At 47.7% G+C, this 20609-nt stretch overlaps 1 protein-coding gene across 2 annotated transcripts; it reads right to left on the bottom strand.

Annotated features, from left to right (window-relative positions):
- Positions 1-1391: 1391 nt before the first annotated feature.
- TSPAN33 (tetraspanin 33) lies at positions 1392-18911 on the bottom strand. Of its 2 annotated transcripts, none has more exons than XM_008512323.2 (8): positions 18570-18911; positions 6972-7029; positions 6189-6316; positions 5788-5862; positions 4637-4732; positions 3127-3255; positions 2573-2734; positions 1392-2361 (listed from the first exon to the last, which is right to left on the bottom strand). In XM_008512323.2, the coding sequence occupies exons 1-8, from the start codon at positions 18669-18671 to the stop codon at positions 2260-2262; spliced, it is 852 nt and encodes a 283-aa protein (XP_008510545.1). In that variant the 5' UTR covers positions 18672-18911; the 3' UTR covers positions 1392-2259. The 2 variants fall into 2 exon arrangements, with proteins under 2 accessions (XP_008510545.1, XP_008510598.1); XM_008512376.2 differs by having other exon boundaries at positions 6189-6313; positions 18570-18817.
- Between the last annotated feature and the right edge of the window lie 1698 nt (positions 18912-20609).

Here is a 20609-nt window from a genome sequence, read left to right as displayed (position 1 = left end):
TTGCTCAGCCCATTTTAAGGCCTGGGGCTTGGGCAGAAATTTCCACCTTTTTGTCCAAGCCCAGAAGGCTAGGTACCAAGAGCCAGTAGAAACTTAAGTTAAAATGTAGTTTGGAGTTTAAGAAATCTAGATTCGAACCTGCTTCTGCGCAACATCGTTCCTGGTCTCTTCCTCAAAGAGGCCCTGAACCAGGCCCCTGCCAGGTGAGCTCCTCAAACCCAGTGAACCGGGAAGGTGCAGCACCCCAGCTCCTAACCCAAAACACGGACTTCTGGGTCCGCGTCACCAAAAGAAGGAAAAGTATAAAATGCACGTCTCTGGCACTAAGAAAGCGCGCTGTTTTTACTCTCCTCTCCCAGAATAAAAGGCTCTTTTAATTCTTTATTTGTGATGATTTTATTTTTTCTTTCCGTTCTGTTACTAGCTGGAACTAAACATTGGCTGGGGCCCCAGGCGGCTGCTGGAAAGGCGCCCTCCCAGGAGCAGAAGGCTCGCGTAGGAGAGGCTGGGGGCTGGGAGCACTCACGACGCTCCAGCGCGGCGCGGAAGGGATTCTCTCGTCTTCCTCTGGCCAGCCCAAGCCCCTACTCTGAGCCCCCCGACAGCAGCGATCGGGCCAGGAGCCTTCGCGGGACGCTCACCGGGAAGCGGGACACGCAGCCCCGCCCCCGTCCCCTGGCAACCCGTCCCCCAGCTCCTCCCGGGCGAGGGGCGGAGGCGCCGGCTGGCAGCCGCGGGGGCGGGGACCACCCACGGCGCCGCGCGACCCCGCCCCGGCCCCGCCCAGCGCAGCGCCCGCCCGGCCTCCCGGCTTGACGCCCTCGCACGCTCCTCTTGGCGCGAGGAAGCCTCGCGCTTGTCTCGAGATTTTTTCTGGGGCCTCCCCAAAGCAAGATGGGCCTGGTACCCAGCTCTTTCAGATAAAGATGGAGGAGGGGGCTAGAGCGGCCAAAGTGGGGGTGAAGAGATGACGTTCTTCCTCCTTGTTCCCCTAACCAGCACTCCCCGCCTCCCCCCTCCCCCCAGCTCCGGAGACAGTGCTAGACTCTGATTTCCAGACACGTCCTTCCCTAACCCATCCTAAAAGTTCTGGGTGGCAAATTAACTGTAATTCACTTTAGTTCAGAAAAAAATTAAGGTCAGGTTTGGGGATAAAATTACGCATTCCCAGATCACAACTGAGAATCTTTCGACCTAATTTAGACCGGAGACGGCGGGGTTGTGGGAGGAGGGTAAGTAAGTGCATCTGATAGGGCGAATCAAGGGGCCCGGGAGGTACAGTGGCCTTTAGGGGAGTCCACGGTCCCCTCCTGGAGAGAGGGCCGACCAGCTAGGCCCTTCTACCCCTCCCTTTCTAATTGCCAGAATGGAAAAAATACATGGAGTCCAGCTTTGCCCAGGTGAACAAACTCTTATTGCCATTTCTGGCTCCCCAGCCCCACAAGATCCCTGCTTCTTACACTGTGGAAATACTGAGCTCCGGTCCAGAGGAATAGGCGCCTGTTACCTTACCTCCTCTGCACACTGCCAAGGTTAAAGAAACCCCACTTGCTGGAGAGGGAGGGCCAGACTGGGGAGGAATTCAAGGGCATGTATCACTCAGTCCCACCTCTGCTGGCTGCAGAATATAGAGACCATGGTTCCAAACACTTTTCAAAGGAGGTGGGGAGGGATGAATTTGGCTGCTCTTGTACCTCTTGCCCTTGCTGCCATGTTTCCATGGAAATGAGGGAGAGGCAGGATGTAGCTCACTCTGACTACCTGGGAAGATGGCAGGGCAGACATTTAGTAAACATAGTGCCTTCTACTCCTACCCAACACATACAACTGTCCCCAGCCGACCCCCAAGCTCACTGCCTGCTCCACTCCCTTCCCTTCTGGAGCTGGTATCATGCCAACTGGACTCCAGCCAGGTCTTGCTGGCAACAGCCGGAATCTGAGTAGTCCGTCATGCTTAGGAGCAGCCCTAGTAGAGCTGTTGGTTGTAGTGCCTTGGTGAAAAGCAGCACCTAGTACCCCCAGGACTCTGCAACAGCTGTTTCCCAAACATCTCTGCTAAGACAAAACTTAAAAAAAACATAAACCCAAATGAGTAAGATTAGAAACAATATAAAATAACTAGTGATGCTGAGGGCTAGGATGGGGAGAGGAGGTGCATCCTTCCAGCTGGGGGGGCTGGAATCCACTTGGTGCTATGCCCATTGCTTCTGGTTGATGAGGCTTGCCTGTCACCATAGTGAGGAGGTGCAGGATGAATTCTCAGTACCATGGGTCAGCCTGGTGCTGCTGGTTGTAGAGCTGTAGCTTGATCTGATCGCGGATCTGATTCACTAGGATCTGGGAGAGCAGGATTCCCACCAGCTAGGAGAGGCGAGAAGAAATGGGGCCCTCAGTAATGAGTGATGCCCTTGTTATCCCTGACTCAGTCTTCCCAGTGAAGTCGGCACCATCCCATGCCCTGCCCCTCAATAATTTAAGTACCTGACACCCTAGCTCATCCCCAGGTGCCCTCCCCCAAACAAAAAAGTCTTTGCAGAATTGTGGGACTGACAGGTCTTAAAGAGTAAGTTACCTGGGGGATGGCTAGGCCCAGTGCCACACCACCGACTAAGAAGAGGTTGCTGTGTATCCAGTTGACCAATTTGTCAATACAGCCATTGGTGTAGATGACTTTACTAGCTTCCAAGTATTCAAGGGCCTGCATACCTTGGCCACACATGGTGTTGATCACTGCCTGGGGAGAGAGTTGAGAAGCCCAGTAGGATTCCCATTCCAATAACTTTTTCTTTGGGGCCCTAGCTGATGGGCTTCCCACCCTTCCTAAACTCCTAAACTGTTAGAGCATATATGTACAGGATGCTAGGTTGGAAGTTTCTCATTGCAGGCCTGCCTTCCTCTGAGAGATCTGAGTCCTGTGCTCCTTGCTTTAGACACCTGCCCCTTCTGAATCCCCATGTGGGCTACAGGAGTGAAAGGTTAACAGGGCCATCAGATTGGGGTGAAGAAAATCATCTGACAGCTGTCCTACAAAATTGACTGGTTGAGCTAGGGGATGGGCAATCCCAATAGCGGCTGCCCTAATCAGAAAACAACTCAGATCGGAAATGAGGTGGGATGTGTGCTCACCTGGTTGGGGGTAGGCAAGCAACAGGAGTAAGGCACAGAGCAGCGCTCACGGCTGGGGTTGTCTTCTGAACAGTTGAAGTACATGTTCAGGGACCAGTCCTTGTAGGAAATCCCTCCACAGCAGCTGAACTGCAACAAAGCCCACCACAGAGGTTAAGAATCACCCACCCCTCACACCGAGGTGACCAGGGGAATTCTAGGAACAGCCAAAAGTCTATGGCAAGCTTCCACTTGTAAGTTCAGGTTGTTTTTAAACACAACCTTGAAACTTGAGCTCAAGTTTCTCAGTGGCCTTCACCTGAAGAAGTTTTCTCTTCTTAATTTCTATTACTTTATATATTTTATTATAACTTACCATAGTTGCATATATATTTTGTTTTACACATTCAACTATGAGCTCCTTGAGGGCAGTTGCTGGTTTTCCAGTCCTGCATAGCATAAAGCCTGGCAAAAGGAGGTGTTCTAAAATAGTGGCTGTAATAATTAAAGAAGCAGCACTGAAAACATTTGTCTTAATACAGAGAAAACACAGAGGAGATACTTCAGTATTGTGGGCCCATAACTACTCCATGAAAGCAAAGAGAATCCAAGTCAAGTGGCTGTTGCACCCAGGGAAGAGGAACTCAGCACTGGTCTCAAAAGTACTTTTATTTAAAATTTAACTTTTGATTTATAGCCACATTATTCACAATAGCCAAAAGGTGGAAGTGACCCAAGTGTGCATCAAAAGATGAATGGATTAACAAAATGTGGTATAGACATACAATGGAAAATTATTCAGCCTTAAAAAGGAAGGAAATTTGGACACATTCTACAACACAGATGAAGCATGAAGACATGCTAACTGAAATAAGCCTGTCACAAAAGGACAAATATTGCATGATTCCACTTATATGAGGTCCCTAGAGTATTGAAATTCATAGAGATGGAAAGTAGAATGAGGTTTCCAGGAACTAGGGGGAGGCGGAAATGGGGAGTTAGTGTTTAATGAGTAGAGAGTTTCGGTTTGGGAAGATGAAAAAGTTCTGGAGATGGATAGTGATGATGGTTGCATAACAATGTGAATACTTCGTGCCACAGATCTGCACACTTAAAAATGGTTAAAATGGTAAATTTTATGTTATGTATATTTTACCACCATTTTAAAAATTCAAATTTTGAATAGGTAATATTTAAAAATCTGCCTGGTTCCTCATCTCTCTATAAGTAACCACTTACAATGGTTTCTTACATATCTTTCCAGATTCCTTGGAAATATGAATACATATTCTTTCCTCCCTCTTTTTTTGCACAAATGGTAGATTACTATATATATTGTTCTGTGCCCTTAAAAGTACTTTTAAAGCACTCTGCTATGTATGTTTTTTTGCCAACCTCCTTCCCAGAATCCTGGCAAGTAATGAAGAAGCCCACAGGACTGGAGGGGGAGGCATCTCTTAGGATGGCTGTAACTTTTGCACACGGCCTCTCAGACTAGTAGCTGACCGCCCTCCCCCGCCTTAGTCCATACCTTCTTCTGCCCAAAATCAATGAGGTTCTGCAGGTCCAAGTCATCTCGGTAGTGCACAATGGCATTACTGATGATCTCACTCACTTTCCCCCGTGCCTGTCAGAGACATGAGTAGGGGATCAGAGCACAGGACTAACCCCTAAGTGGCTCCTCCTTGCAGAAATAACAGTAGATAGTAGTCAGCCTTCTTTATTTAAATCAGCCTTGAAATCAGAACCAAGTCCCAGCGAAGGAAGATGGCCAGTTCTGAAGCCCAGCATCCTTGGGCCCTCAGGTACTGTGGGCAAGATAAATGCTGGACCTGCTGTTGCACTTCTCAGAGCCAGATTTCAAGATAACCCTGTGTTTATCTACCTCTGAATACTATTACCACAAAATACTTGTTGATTGATGAAAAGCAGAGAAACTCTTTTTGTTTTTTTTAGTAGAAAAGGGCTTACTGAGCTGAGGCACTGACCTCTAGTGGACATAAGAGAATTGCATCTCTTTAGAATCAAAACAGATCTATATCATTTTAGGAATTTACTAAACCAGGAGGATTAGAACATTCTGAATGGACTCAGGGGCTCTCAACTTCATAGTTTCTACCATGCTTTCTTCCTTCCTGATCCTCTACTTTTCTCAGAGTTTCCTACCCATAGTCCCATAATCTGCCCCCAGCCATCAGTTGCCCTTTGGGAAAAGAATTCTGGTTTTTAATTAAAAGGACTGTCACTGAACGGCAGACCACTTCCAGATATGGTAAGCACTGCTTAAAATCTTGTTTACTTTCCCCCTTCCTTCCTTCTGTTTATCCCAATAAACAATTTTTAAAAGAAGTAAAAGGCTCTTCAGGTTGTCTGTGGTCCACTGGATAATTTTTACCCAACCATTTGCCATTAAAGTTTGCAGATTATTTTAACTTTGTGTTCACAGAATTTACTTCTCATTTGGCATCTCAGACTGTCAGAGGAAAACACCTTACAATCTTGAAATCCTCTTTAAATATGGGGACTTTAGAGGCCATTCATTCATCCCTAAGGAGAACCTTCCAAAGGCTGATGCTTCTCAGGGGAAGCACTATGGTTAATTAATCGGGCTAAGCATGGGCAGGAATCTCCCTTCCTCCCTCTGGTTCACACCTGAGGAGGCCCCTTGGCTCCCAATGCTACCTTATCTGAGAAGATGAAGCCCAGGATCCCAGCAGCCAGCTGCAGCAGGAACACAATGGTGAGGCAGAGCGAGAACTGTGGGGAGCAGGCAGGAAAAGCAGACAGTCTGTTACCACGCTGGGCAGTGGCCCCTCCCAGGGCTATGGAGAGTAGTGGGGGTCCACAGGGCACTTCTCCTAGACGCCCCTCACATGGTAAAGGCCAATGCCTCTGGGACACTGTCTTGGGGGTGGTCACCCTGTGCTGGGTCACCTGGGCTGAGCTCCACAGTGAGGAGTGGACAGCACAGGCCTTGGAGGTAGGGTGGGACAGGAAACCAAAAGGTTGTAGGAATGGCATCAGGAAGCTGAGAGGCACATGGAGGGGCCAGAGTCTTTCTGGTGGGGCCCCTGACCACTCACCGTCTGCAGGAGGCAGATGTTCTCTCGGAGGGATCCAATACAGCCGCAGAAGGTGAGCAGGAACATGAGGACGCCCACCACGATCAGCACGATGGCAGGGTCCACTGCCAGGTAGGCTAAGGCTGCTTCTGGGGGGAGAGGGCTATCTCTCAGTCTGAGCCTGGTGCCAACTGAGGGGGCTACCCAGAGATGGGTTTGGGGAGTGCCCCATCAAATGTTCTCCTCCTCCGGTGGGGGAATCTCCAGTGTGGTTGGGTGAAGGTTATGGGGAGGCAGTACTGCCTTCCCACGGTGAGAACAAAAAGGGCCCAGAAGGGTTTGTAGCATTTAATTTGAGGAACTGACAAAGTAAGAGCCTTTCTTCCTGGGCTTAAGAGAGGAGGGACCACTTTCGCTCCAGAAAAGAATTAGAATGGCATTAGGCTGGCCAGCTTTGCAGATTCTGTTTCCTGGAGACTCTGTGCAGTGGAAGTTGAGTTACTCCAAAGCAAAGGAGGGGCTAAATCCTCTGATTACTCTGCATCCAGAGGCCGACCTTCTTTCCTAGACACTTCCTAAGCCTAAAATGCAGGCATATCTTGGCAGATTTGTGGGAGCTCAGGGAAATCCAGGTGAAGTGGCATGGGTGGCCTGATGCCTTGGAGTAGGCCACTAAGATTTGGCTGCCCCCTTTAGCCCCATAGTTTATGTGGGAAAGAGTGCTAGACGGCCAAGGCTGAAGGAGGCAGAGGAAGAAGGGGCATGCAAGAGTCGTGGAGAGACGGATGGGGACCTATAGCTCACCTGCATGCTTCATCAGCCGAGCGTAGACTCCCACGGCCACCATCACCATGGAAATCACCTGTAGAAACAGGGAACAAACCACACCCTGAGATTTTGGAAACCAGAGAGCCCTGATGGCCGTGAGTAACCTTAAAGGAGAGCAGGAGGAGGACGACTTTCCCAGGACCCAGAGATAAGCATCCTTCTCCTCGGCAGTGACACTGCTGATGGTATCTGTCAGTGTGGTCCTCACAACGCAGTTATCTTGTGAGGCAGCTATTATTCCCATTTTACAGATAAGGAAATTAAGGCACTACAAGGTTAATACAGAACAGTGGTTAAGAATATGGGCTTTGCAGCGACTCAAACCTGGGCCCATGCCTCAGTTTCTGTATCTGAAGATGGGAATTAGAAACAACTACATCTGGGGCCAGCCCGGTGGCACAGCAGTTAAGTTCACACATTCCGATTCGGTGGCCTGGGGTTGCCAGTTGAGATCCCAGGTGTGGATGTGGCACCACTTGGCAAGCCATGCTGTGGCAGGCGTCCCACATATAAGATAGATGAAGATGAGCACGGATGTTAGCTGAGGGCCAGTCTTCCTCAGCAAAAAGAGGAGGATTGGCAGCAGATGTTAGCTCAGGGCTAATCTTCCTCAAAACAAAAAAAACCAAAAAAACAACTACATCTAATAAGATTACTGTGAAAACTAAATAAAAGAATGCATGGACAGGGGCTGGCCCCATGGCTGAGTGGTTAAGTTCCCGTGCTCCACTTCGGTGGCCCAGGGTTTCACCGGTTCAAATCCCGGGTGCAGACATGGCACTGCTCAAAAGGCTATGCTGAGGCAGCGTCCCATCTACGACAACTAGCAGCACCTACAACTAAAATATACACAACTATGTACTGGGTGCTTTGGGGAGAAAAAGGAAAAATAAAATCTTTTAAAAAAAGAAGAAAAGAATGCATGGAAAGCATTTAACACAATGTCTGACAATAAGCATTATCTATTCTCACTAATAGTTAATTGGCCAGGGTCACATAGAAGCTGTGAAGTTCTGAGTTCTAATCCAGCTACATCAAAGGGCAGGTCTTAAAGCTGAAGCAGGCCTGAGTAGATGCACACTCCCAGGTCTCTAACTCTCTTCGAGGTCAATATAGTGCCAAATGCAAGAATGAAAGTGCATATCAATGTGAAAGAAAGCACGCGAATGGGTGTGTGCAAAACAGCAGAAATGCCTTGACAAAGGAACTTCTATCTTTATAAACCCCGACTCCAGTATGGAGGAATAGAGGAATTTAGACTTTTCAAACTTCCTGGCTTCTCTCTGAGAGAACAAACCCATTAGAGACGAGGGGTCCCCAAAGGGGCCTTCTCTGCCCCAGCCCCCCCAGCCTCCAGGCACGCAGGGAGGCCTAAAGTGAACATCCCTTGACCATTTCTTTGCGCCCAGTCCCCAGGCTGGTGCTAAGCAGCAGCTGGCTGTCGCCATGGCAATAGCTGGGGCCAAGCTCTGGCTCTGGAGGGAGTTCTCAGCAGCAGGGACTTGACCAACTCAGCGGGGAAGGAGATGGCTGGCTAGACTCCACTGTCCTGCAAGACAGAGACCAGCTGAAGCCATCTTGGGGCTTTGGTGGGAGAAGGGAATTGGGCCCCCATAGCAGGTAGTAGGGTCAGACTAGTCTCTCAGTAGAAAGACATTTTTTTCCTTGGGGGCCTCCTTTATTAAGGTCCTCTGCCATCTGGTACATTCAGCAGTAAATGGGAAAGCCTTATCTAAAACCATGTCTTTCAGGACCCTTCTCTGCTGATATGCACAGACCCCTCTCCTTGCCCACCCCCCGTCATCTGACACTGCCACTGACTCAGGGCCAGGAGTGTTATCTGCCGCCTTCACACTCTTTGTCCAGGAGAGAGGGAGCTGCTCGCAGAGCTGTGTGTGGGGTTGGAGGTGCCAGCTGGCTTCTTGTCCCATAGCACAGCCAGGCTCAGGGAACAAGGGGGAATGGGTGGGAGGCAAGGAAACCACACGACCGAGATCCCAGTCATCCTCCAGGCGCAGAGGCACAGCCCTTTGCCAGAGTGACTGAGCATCTCTGCCTGCCCTTTAAAACTCACCACAGCCAATTACACTTCTGAATATCACTTTACTGAATCATTTAAAAATATGTATCTGCTCTTTATTTCTGTTGCTCTCAGGCTTCTCGCTGTTTTTTCACATGTTAAATTTTCACTAGGGTGTATAACTCTCCACAAAGATGGTCTCTGATTGAATCCTAACACAGCTAAAACAAGAAAGGGAAAGTAAAGAGATGCCACGTATCAGAGTAACTGAATTCCATGTGTGGGCCTGTAATTACAGCAGTTGCTCTGTCTCGATTTGTGGTAGGTAGAATAGTGCACCCCCAAAGATGTCCTGTCCTAGTTCCCAGAACCTGTGACTATGTTACCTTACATGTCCAGAGGGGCTTTGCAAATGTGATTAAGGATCTTGAAACGGGGAGATTATCCCGGTGGACCCAATATAATCACAAGGGACCTTATAAGAGAAGGGCAAGAGGGTCAGAGTCACAGAAGGAGAGATGACAATGGAGGCAGAGGTTGGAGTGATGTGGTGCTATGAGCCAAGGAATGCGGGCAGCTTCTAAAAGGTGGAGAAGGCAAGGAAAGAGATTGTCCCCTAGAGCCTCCAGGAGGAACATCCCTGCTGACACCTTGGTTTCTAGCCCAGTGAGACCCATTTTGGACTTCCGACCTCCAGAAGTGTAAGAAAATTAACTTGTGTTGTATGACGCCATTAGGTTTGTGGTAATGTGTTACAGCAGTAATAGGAAACTAGTATACTACCAAAATCCAATTCATCAGCTGCTTACGTACAAGATACTCTGAGGACTGCAAAGATGAGTAAGATGTGGCCCTGCCCTTAAGGAAATCTGTGCACTATATGGAGAGAGACAGGAGCATCTATAACCTAAAGCAGTGCTTCACAACCTGGCTGCCATTAGAATGAACGGAGGAGAACTTAAAAACTCCTGAAGCTTAGGCTGCACCCCAAACCAAGTATATCAGAATTTCTGGCATTGCAACCCAGGCAACAGTATGTGTTTCAGGTGATTCCACGGTACAGCCAAGTTTGAGAACCACAAGCCTAAAGCATACTCAGCCAGGGACCTAAAGCAGCAGGTGCAGGCTACGTTAAAGTCAAGATTAAGACTTTATATTATCATTAATATTTAATATGATCCTTAATGATACTCCTTACCTGGAGCTCATTAGCTAACTCCAAAATTCTGCATTTCTGTCATTGATCTGCCTCCTTCTCCTAGAGTCACAGCTTGCCCTTTCACACTTCTATTCCTGCCAACATCTCCCACCCTGATTTCTTCAAAGCTACTGCCATTCCAAAGTTAGTGCTGCTGCTGTTAATAGCATAGCATTTTAGAGCTGGATAGAACCTTAGAAATGAGCTCGGCCACTCACCTCTTTTTATAGATGAGGCTGAAAGAGCAAAGTGACACTTGACCAAGCATACATGGGTGCAGTGGCAACGTCTGTTCTAAACTCAATTTCCAGTCTCAGTGTGGTACTCTTTCCACTACATCAGTCTTTGCCACAAAATCCTTGTAACACCCTACAATATCACCAATGACCTCCTTTCATGATGAGGATGGAGATAAAGACACTTCTCTTCTTAGAATGGCTTTTCATATTCTGGCTAGAATGAAGCCTCGCTGGAAAATTTTAAAAGCTAGACACAGTTTTAAAAATAACTGAGTCCAGCAAAAGGCATGTTCCTGAAGAGTTGTGGACCAATTTATATAAAATAATTTGCGTGGACCAATACCTTTTTCCTTATGTAAGGTGAGTAATCATCTTATAAAGAAAATAGCCATCCCCTGGGCTCCTTGGGAAAAATGGCTGATTCTAGGACTCGGGTAGAAAATACACAAGATAAGCCTAGAGCGTATTGTAGTCCCCGAAAGTAAGGAAATGCTCAAAACCAAACAAAAAGCAAAAACAAAACCCTGCATTGATGTGGGTATGCCAAAGGGACATCAAAATAAAGAAGTATGGAATGACTACCCCAAATATAAAATAAATATCCATGAGTTCATACTGATAAAAGTGACTTAATAAATAAGCAAATAGGGGAGAAACGACAAATCTCCCATACAGAAGAATTCCAAATAATGTATGCGGCCACTGCGCTCTCAAGGAGGTGGAGCATAACTCCATTCCTAAGGGTAGGCTGCGCATGGAACTTCCTTCCAAGGAGTACAGTATGCAAGAGGGGGAAAAGACTAACTTGACAGTGGAGAAACCTGACAAACACGACCTCAGCCAGGTGATCAAGGTCAACATCAACAGAGATGCATCATAGGTATATAAGATGATGTAATGAAAATGGCACTTCACCTCTGTGGCCTTCCTCCCCAAAACCCATAACCCCAGTATAACCATGAGAAAAACATCAGGCAAGTTCCAACAGAGGGCCACTCTACAAAATATCTGACTAGTACTCCTCAAAACTGTCAAAGTCACCAAAACCAAGGAAATTCTGAGAAACTGGCACAGCCAACAGGAACCTAAGGAGACAGGACAACTAAATGAAATTTGGTATCCTGGATGGCATCCTGGAACAGAAAAAGGGCAATAAGTAAAAACTAAGGAAATCCATATAAAGTACAGACCTTAATGATAATGCCATTAATTGTAACAAATGTATTATACTCATGTAGGATGTTAATAATAAGAGATTCTGTAATAAGAGTTCCTGTATATCGCACAGGAACTCTCTGTACAATCTTTTCAATTTTTCTGTAAAACTAAAACTGTTATAAAAACTGAGATCTATTTAAAAAACAGCCACCCTCAATTTGTTAATGTTGTAAATCTGCATTTTTTAATATCAGATTTTCTTTTTTTTTTTTTTGAGGAAGATTAGCCTTGAGCTAACTACTGCCAATCCTCCTCTTTTTGCTGAGGAAGACTGGCCCTGAGCTAACATCCATGCCCCTCTTCCTCTACTTTAAATGTGGGACGCCTACCACAGCATGGCTTTTGCCAAGCGGTGCAACGTCTGCACCCAGGATCTGAACTGGCAAACCCCGGGCCACCGAGAAGCGGAACGTGTGCACTTAACCGCTGCATCACCGGGCTGGCCCCAATATCAGATTTTCTTCCCTGGGATTCACTCATATGTAATTTACACTCTTTAATCAGGGTAATTTCTCCTCACACCAAAATGTAAGGCAGTGGGTCTTAAAACTGTTCAGGTGACAGAGCACTGGAAAGCTACAGTGCTCTCTTGGTATACACTATACAATTTTGATATATTAAATTCTGTTTTTAAACTTTACTATGTTACTGCTATCTAATTTATAGACCATATTTAACTTTCCCCAATTATCTCAATAATGTCTTTATAACTGTTTTTTTCTTTTTTCTGTTCCAGGATCCATTCAAGGATCACATACTTAGTGATCAAGTCGCCTTTAGCCTGGAACAGTTGCAGCTTTTCTTTTCCTTGCTTTTGGTCTTTCAAGACACCGACTTTTAAAAAATTGTGGTAAAATACACATACTACGAAATTAACCATTTTAAAGTGTACAGTTCAGTGGCCTTAAGAACATTCACATTGCTGTGCAACCACCACCACTATCAGATTCCAGGACTTTTCCATCACCCCAAATAGAAACCTTGTATCCCTTAAACAGGCACTCCCCATTCCTCCACTCCTCCAACCCCTGGTAACCACAAATCTTCTTTCTGTCTCTATGGTTTTGTCTGTTCTGCACATTTCCTATAAATGGACTCATGCAATATGCAGCTCTTTGTGTCTGGTTTCTTTCACTTAGCATAATGTTTTCAAGATTCATCCATGTTGTAGCATGTATCAGTACTTCATTACTTTTTATGGCCTGATAATATTCCATTGTATGGTTTAACATAATTTTTTTATCCATTCCATCCATTGATGGACATTTGGGTTGTTTCCACCTTTTGGCTATGGTGACTATGTTGCTTTGAATATCCATGTACAAGTTTTTGTTTGAATATCTATTTTCAGTTCTCTTGGGTATATACCCAGGAGTGGAAATGCCAGGTCATATGGTAATTCTATGTATAATTTTCTGAGGAGCTGCCAATCTGTTTTCCCACAGCGGTTGCACCATTTCACATTCCCATCAGCAGTGTATGAGTGTTCCCATTTCTCTACATCCTTGCCAACACTTGTTCTGACATCTTTGATAAGTCCAGACCAGTTGTTTTGCAAAATGTCCCTCAATTTGGATTTATCTGATTGTTTCCACACAATTAGATTCAGATGACTTTTTTTTTTTTTGAGGAAGATTAGCCCTGAGCTAACATCTGCTGCCAATCCTCCTCTTTTTGCCAAGGAAGATTGGCCCTGAACTAACATCCGTGCCCATCTTCCTCTACTTTATATGTGGGACACCTACCACAGCATGGCTTGACAAGTGGTGCCGTGTCTGCACCCGGGATCTGAACCAGTGAACCCCAGGCCACGAAAGCGGAACGTGCACACTTAACTGCTGTGCCACCGGGCTGGCCCCCAGATGACACATTTTTGACAGGAATATTACACAGATAATGATGTGTCCTTCTCAGTGTGTCATGCAAGGAAGTGCAACATATTAATCTCTATCAAAGAAATATGGAAAAATTTACGACAGATGATATAGCTGTTAGACATATGTCTCTGCATCTCGTAAAATAATACAGGCACTACCCTAAATAGATTCCTAGTTTTCCATAATATTTGGCTGCTACTTGTCCTCTGTCTTTGCCTTCTGCTAGCACTTGCTGGCAGATAAGCAGCCACAGGTACTAATATTCATGGGAGAAAATGGAAAATGGAGAAAATTCTCTCCATTATCTTGACTTCTTTTTTTCCCCTCTGAAAATTGGAAAAAGAGAGCTATGATTTGATGTTTGTGAGAAAGACAGGGTATTGTTCTGTTGGAGTGGACGAGTCCACAGGGCTCTTTCATCTCCGATGTCTGGGGCCAACCCTTTAGCTTCTTCCTTAGGCCATCGCTGGCTTTGGTTTCCAAGGTTATAAATAAGGAAGGGAAGTCCACAAGGGCTCACAGTAGTATAAACACTCAGGAGTAACCAGCCTGACACCTAGCCTGCTACCAAGACTCTGAGAGGTACTACAGGTTTCCTTTTGTTCTTTTTAAAGGCTGCTTGAAGTTTATGATATTCTACTTGATACAAGGCAAACAGAGCTATTAGGGGAGTTAAGAAGGCATGCAAGTGACTTGATAGCAGAGGGTGTAGTTCTTGTCTTCATTTTTGGAGTTCTGGGGTTTTTCCTTATTTTTAGAAAAAGAATGTGACTACTTCACTTATTGTGGACTGTCTAGGCCACGGAGAAAGAAGGGGAGAAGGAGGAGGAGATGGGCTCTGCCTCCTAGTGTATGTAGAAGTGGGGGGAGGGGGCAGAAAGGGCCTTTGCCACTCAGGAGGAGTTTTTGCCAGGCTTCATGCCTGGTCACTTTCTCATGGTTTCTGAGCCAGGTTACAACAGATGGTGCTGCAGGTGGTCTGGGGTGATTCTGAGTGCCCTGGGGACTCCAATACAGTGGTCCTAGATGGGAAAATGAAGTTCTTAAAGAAGATGCCCCCCAGAGGCCTGGATCGTCCCAGGGAAGACTTGGATGGGCATCCACGTGAGCTGTAGTGGAAGTGAAAAAATATAGATGCTGTAGCTAGTAATTATGCATGGCCCTGAGCGAGATGCTGGAGTGGATGGCTGCCATTTTTTCTGACCTGGCTTGAGGGAGGGGTGCCAGACCACAGGATCCACCGCAGAGGAGAAGACAGTTGGATACCCCCACACACCAAGAATGCTTGAGGACTTAAAGTCGTGCTGCATCTTGACAGACTAGAGTCCAGGAGACAGGGAGGAGGGCCATCACGTCTCTACCCTGTAGGGTCTGCTCTCTTATTTGCCATTTAATAAACAGTCAATAAGTGCCCACTCTGCCAAATGCAGCTGGGCATGAGAATCCAGAAGTGAATAAGGTACTTTCTACCCTCAGAGCCTGAAGTTTAGAGGACAAGACATAATTAGATACACAATTACAGCACAGGTAAGAGGTGTGACAGTCAAAGAATGTACAAGGTGCCAGAAGCCCTGAGGCACAGCCACCAAGGAAGCCTGGGTGAGACACAGGGACTGGAGGTCTGAGCTTCTGGGCTCTGTCTGACTCAAAAGCCACCCCAACTGATGCCCTGAGTGGGAAAAGGACCAGCAAGGAAAGAGGTGGCTGCTGTGGGCAGCACTGATAATGTTCTTACCAACGTATGCCCAGGGCTGACAAAGCATGTACTACCCTACTATCTTCCCTCTTCACAGAGCTGTCCAATACAGGGAGGTGAGGAAAGTCAGCTATTTCTTTCTTTCTTTTTTTTTTTTTGAGGAAGATTAGCCCTGAGCTAACATCTGCTGCCAATCCTCCTCTTTTTGATGAGGAAAAAGACTGGCCTTGAGCTAACACCCACACCCATCTTCCTCTACTTTATATGTGGGATGCTTGCCACAGCATGGCTTGCCAAGCAGTGCCATGTCCGCACCCGGGATCCAAACCGGCAAACCCCGGGCCACCGAAGCGGAACGTGTGAACTTAACCGCTGCACCACCAGGCCGGCCCCTTAGCTATTTCTTAACTGAAAGAATGAAATACAACTTTTGGGATCTTGGGGCAACTAGTCCAGGCCATGTGATCCCAATGATCAGTAAGCCAGCAATATGGTTCTGGGGATAAAATCAGAACTACCAGACAAAGGGGAAATGAGATTTGAAACATGAACAGGAGGAAGTGGTCCTGGTTCCAAAGGAGCCAGCAACTTTCTGAGTCAGACTCTAAATGCCCCAAGGGTCAAGGCTCCTAGAGCAGCAGCAGAGGTAGCCACTGCCATCACTGAGCATGAGCGCAGACAGTGCTGGCTACTTTCGCAGTGTGTTCCAGGCACAGACACAAGCACAGCCCATACACAGCTCCCCAGTAGCTGGCCAGAACATGCACTCTGCCTGGAAAAGGAGTGGACTGACAGTCCCAACCATGGGTGCCTCCAGGGCAGAAGAGGACAATTTGATTAAGAAGCCTGCAAAAAAGAAACCACAGTAACCAGTCCCTGAAGGCAGGATGGAAAGAAAGATGACCTCTGATCTGGGGAAGCAGCCCTTCATCTCCAGCTGCATTTGTGTGAAATGTAACTCTGCGGCTCTGGGCCTGGGGAAGAAGTGACACTAAGTAACACCCACAAAGTCCCCTGGGAAGGTCAATGTCCCAGGGATACCAGGACACAGAAAGATGCATCCTTAGATCCAGCCCCAGGTCTTGAAGAAAGAAAACAGTCCCCAAAGTGATGCATTCATTTTTAAATAGTTCACAGAGGCAGAAAATTTTCTCCTTTATAGGAGAAAGAGTAAGGACAGAGAGACAAATATATTAGCTTAGGGTCACACAGTAAGTTGGTGCCAGAAAGAAACTGGGCCTCTTGTCCTTCAGTGTGCTATTTCTAGAGACTCTGACTTTTTATAAGTCTAAAGTAGAGCCAAGGGGTTCTTCTCTAATTTGGGGTGGTGCCAGCTGGTTAGCCAAGTCCTCTGACCTTGAATGAGGCATTTTTACCAAAGTAAATGGGTCTATGGAGCCAAACTCTCTCCCTGGCTGCACCCTCCCAAAGTCATTTTTCTGGTGAAAGGGGGGTGAGGTGGAGTCGGGAAGTCCAAGAAAACAACCAAGAACACAAGTGTAACAGATGCACCCAGCTGTTAACGCTGGGGAGCACACATAAGGGTGTGGTGCCAAAGGCTCCAAAGGAGATGCAGAGTCTTGGCTGATAGAAGAAGTCAGAAGGAGGCCCTAAGGTCACTGGGATGCTAGTGCTGGCTCTGAGGATGGCACGTCATCCTCCAGGCCTGGCGCACTCAGTGAGCATGCAGGAGGGTTCACTGGGGCTTGACTTTAGGTGGGGAGTTCCCCTTAGGACATCCCCTAGCCCTTGTCCTTCCCTAACCTCCAGCTGGAGCAGAACCTAGACCATGAGAACTTGGGTTGACTGGTTAACTACTAATACTGCTAACATCCCAGCTACAGTAGCAACCATCTGGGGCAAGGACTTCCCCTAGAGGCACTGTGGTTCATTAGAAAAATCACCAGATGAAGCCTATGAACCAGCTGTTGGATCTTAGATAGAACAGTTAACATCTCTGTGCTTTAGCTTTCTCATATATAAAAAGCGAGTGTTGAACAAGATGTCTTCTAAATTTTTTTTCCAGTTCTAACACTGAGAATTTGTTAGGAGCTCAAACTTCATTTTTCCCAGGATAATGGCTGAGAGTGAGCTGTCATCACCATTCTCTGGGATTTCTCTCACTTGTTCCAACAGGCTGGCACTTATGTACTTGGTGTCTGTTTTTCACACCATGGCCCCTGTGAAACCTTTCCAGCAACTGAGTTAGATGCCTGGTCTGCTCCCTCTCCTAGAAAACGTATTTTAGACTCGTGACTCCTCTCTCCTGCAAGTCTGAACTTTAGGTCTCAGGCAGAGGTGGACAAGGATAATGAGCTCCAAGAGCAGCAGCTCTGGTGTGCTTGGAGCTGGAAGAGAAATGGGGAGACGGAGGAGAGACCTCCCTAAGTTCTCAAATCCAGAGAGGCCCAGGACTCTCTAGACACAAAATAAGATTGAGCTGGCATTTCATGATCTGGTATTTCTGCTATCCCTGATCATACTGGGTTTGATTTTATGGAGGGGGAAACTAAGGCCTACAGAGGTGAACATATTGCCCAGGTTAGTCAAGTCAACAATTAGTAGCAGAGTGGAGATGAGAACCCAGGTAGCTGAAGTCCTAATCTTTTTTCCATTTCTCTACCCTGAAGCAGAAGATTCTTAAAAGACCCCTGGCTTGCCAGGCCAAAATAGGGTCCTATTTAAAGAAGCTGAAGACTGCCAGGCACCAGGAGATGGAGTCTGGTCAGGAGAAAGGTGGGACAAAGTTCAGGATAGTGGTAGGAAAGACATCCACACCTGGAGGTCATTCCTGTTCCTTCTCAGCCATCGAGGGGAAGGGGGCACCAGAGGCTGCAAAAGGAAGAGATGAAGCCCTTTAACTCATCCTCTCTGATGTAAGGGGGAGGGAAGGTCTGGGTTTTCCCCCTTCCTCTTTTTTTTTTTTTTTTTTTTTTTGCCAGCAGGGCCTCCCAGCCTCCAGGCCTGAAAGTCCCCCAGTCATGAATGTTCCAGTGGGTCTGCTTTGGGTCAACAGGAAAACCCACTCCGCCCGCTCAAACCCACCCTTTTGGCCTGACACAGACCCTCATCTGATGCCCAGAGAATACCCATAAGTCTTTACTGAATCCCTTGCATACCCTCCGCCCCAGTGCCCCCACTGTGGTGTCCCTCCCCAGGATAAATTACTCCAAAGTGCCGTCAGCCCAGAAAACTAGACAGTGCCGCTCACCACGCTCGCCTTGAACCCAGTATCCCGGGACGCCCCTTCCTCAGCCGCGGGCAGCCCACTCCACCCTTGGGGGGTGCCCTGCAGCCCAGGTGCCCCCACGACCCCCAAGACTCACCCAGAAGAGCATGTTGAAGAAGAAGAGCAGGTATTTAACCAGCGGGCTGACGAAGGAGAATTCCTCCCCGTGCGCGGCCGGCGCCGCGGGTCTCCGGGCCATGGTCCCGCCGCCGCAGCCGCCTCCGGGGGCCTATCTCCCCGCGGCTGCCGGCCCACCTGCGCGCTCCGCGCCCGGGGGCATGAGCCGCGCCGCCGCCGGAGCCCGACCGGCGGGGGAGCCGCGCCGCAGCGGGAGGCGCCCGAGCCGCGCGTCCGGGAGAAGCGCGGGCAGGAAAACGGCGCCGCCACCGGAGCCGCCGGGAGTCGCCGGAGCCGCCGCGGGCAGCTTGAGCGCGGACACTCCGCGGCGGCCAAAGGACCAGCCCGGCCCGCCCGGCGCCCAGGAAACCGAGCCCGCCCCCGGCCGCCCATTGGCGCGGCTGCCGAAGCCTGACTTCTCATTGGCCGGTCACTGATGTCACTCAGTGTCCAGCCATCCCTCTCCTGCGGGAGGCGGGGGAGACACCTGTTCCGTGAGGGACAACTTGGTAAAGGGTCAGCGGTTCTGCCTCCTCCCCCGAGAAGGAAAGCATCCAGCCTGCAGCTGCTCAAGGGAAAAAGAATGAGAAGGAATGCACGCTGCATCACACACCCACGTCCTCTACCCAGTTGCTGTGTACGTATGCAAACACACATCAAAATCAACAAGTACATACACCCATCGTGCGTTGAGAAAGACACCAAAAGCTGTGGGAATACAAGAGAACAGAGGTAATTCCCGGGGGGGATGACAATAAAATCGGGGAGACACAACTAACCTACACATAACAATTAGAGAATAGTTGCAATCCTGTTTAGTAACTATATATTGTAAATGCTTATATCAAAAGCTCTGTAAGTCAACAGTGGAAATTTGGATTTATCACCAACAGTCCTGCCAATCTAATTCGTTACTGTTTCAGTCTCCACTCCCTATTTCCTTAGAGTGTTTGTCTACACACAGACACTGTTTTTAACATGTCAATCCCACATACCTCCACAGGTATGGTGCAGCACAAGTGGTGGACACTAGGCAGGCTTCCAGAACTAACACAAACACAAATACTGTAGACTGAATGTTTGTATCCTCCCTTAAAAAGAACTCATATTTTGAAATCCCCCAAGGGGGTGGTATTATGAGATGGGGCTTTGGGGAGGTGCTTAGGTCATGAGAATGGGGCCCTCATGAGTGGGATTAGTGTCCTTCTAAAAGAGACCCCAGAGAGCTCCCTAGCCCCTTCTTCCATGTGAGGACACAGCAGAAAGACAGCTGTCTATGAACCAGAAAGTGGGCTCTCACCAGACGCCGAATCTGTGGGTGCCTTGGTCTTGGACTTCCCAGCCTCCAGAGCTGTGTGAAATAAATTTCTGTTGTTTATAAGCCACCCAGTTTATGGTATTCTTGTTATGGCAGCCTGAATGGACTAAGACAATGAGCATCAGGGAGGAACCTGATTGCACCCTCATCAGCTGCATGACCTGGGCAAGCTACTTAATCTCCCTGAGCCTCAGTTTCTTTATGTTAATTGGAGAGAGTCCTGGCCTGACAACACTGATGAGCGGATTAAATGAGATAATGCATGCAAATCACTTAGCAGAGGTTGGCCCATAGAAGGGCTCACTAATTGCAGTATTTTGTTTTAACGGAATTTGGAATCCAGTAGGGAGATATAAGTGCACAAATAACTACCACACATTTGGTGGAGGCTAAGTGAAGATGTCATGGCAGGTCAAGTTAGGAGAGGATGAGATTTGGAATAGCAGAGATGGAGGGGAAGGGTGATCCAGTGGACAAAAAGGGTGATCCAAAGCCTGGAGATGCAAAAGCACACTGTGTGTTTAGTGAGAAATACTCAGACTGGTTTGCCCGGTATACAAGGTATTCTTAGTATAGCAGTGGAAGATTGATTGATACCAATACAAGTCGAACTGAGTTAAAATCGTGGAAGGACTTGCATATCAAATTGCGGAGTTAGTGCTCAACTGATTTGGAAATAAGAGTTTTGAAGAAGGGAATGAT

The sequence above is a fragment of the Equus przewalskii genome, chromosome 4 (genome assembly GCF_037783145.1).
Source record: "Equus przewalskii isolate Varuska chromosome 4, EquPr2, whole genome shotgun sequence".
Taxonomy (NCBI): Eukaryota; Metazoa; Chordata; class Mammalia; order Perissodactyla; family Equidae; genus Equus; species Equus przewalskii.
This window is presented reverse-complemented; position numbering and strand designations above follow the sequence as displayed.

Bases quoted from the DNA above. Each gene is read 5' to 3' on its own strand.
- TSPAN33 (XM_008512323.2), bottom strand. From the start codon at position 18,671: ATGGCCCGGAGACCCGCGGCGCCGGCCGCGCACGGGGAGGAATTCTCC. The intron at 4,733-5,787 runs GTAGCATTGGGA...TGTCTCTGACAG, and splicing joins GCTTCATCTTCTCAGATAAG to GCACGGGGGAAAGTGAGTGA. The intron at 2,735-3,126 runs GTGAGCACACAT...CTCTCTCCCCAG, and splicing joins GCTTGCCTACCCCCAACCAG to GCAGTGATCAACACCATGTG.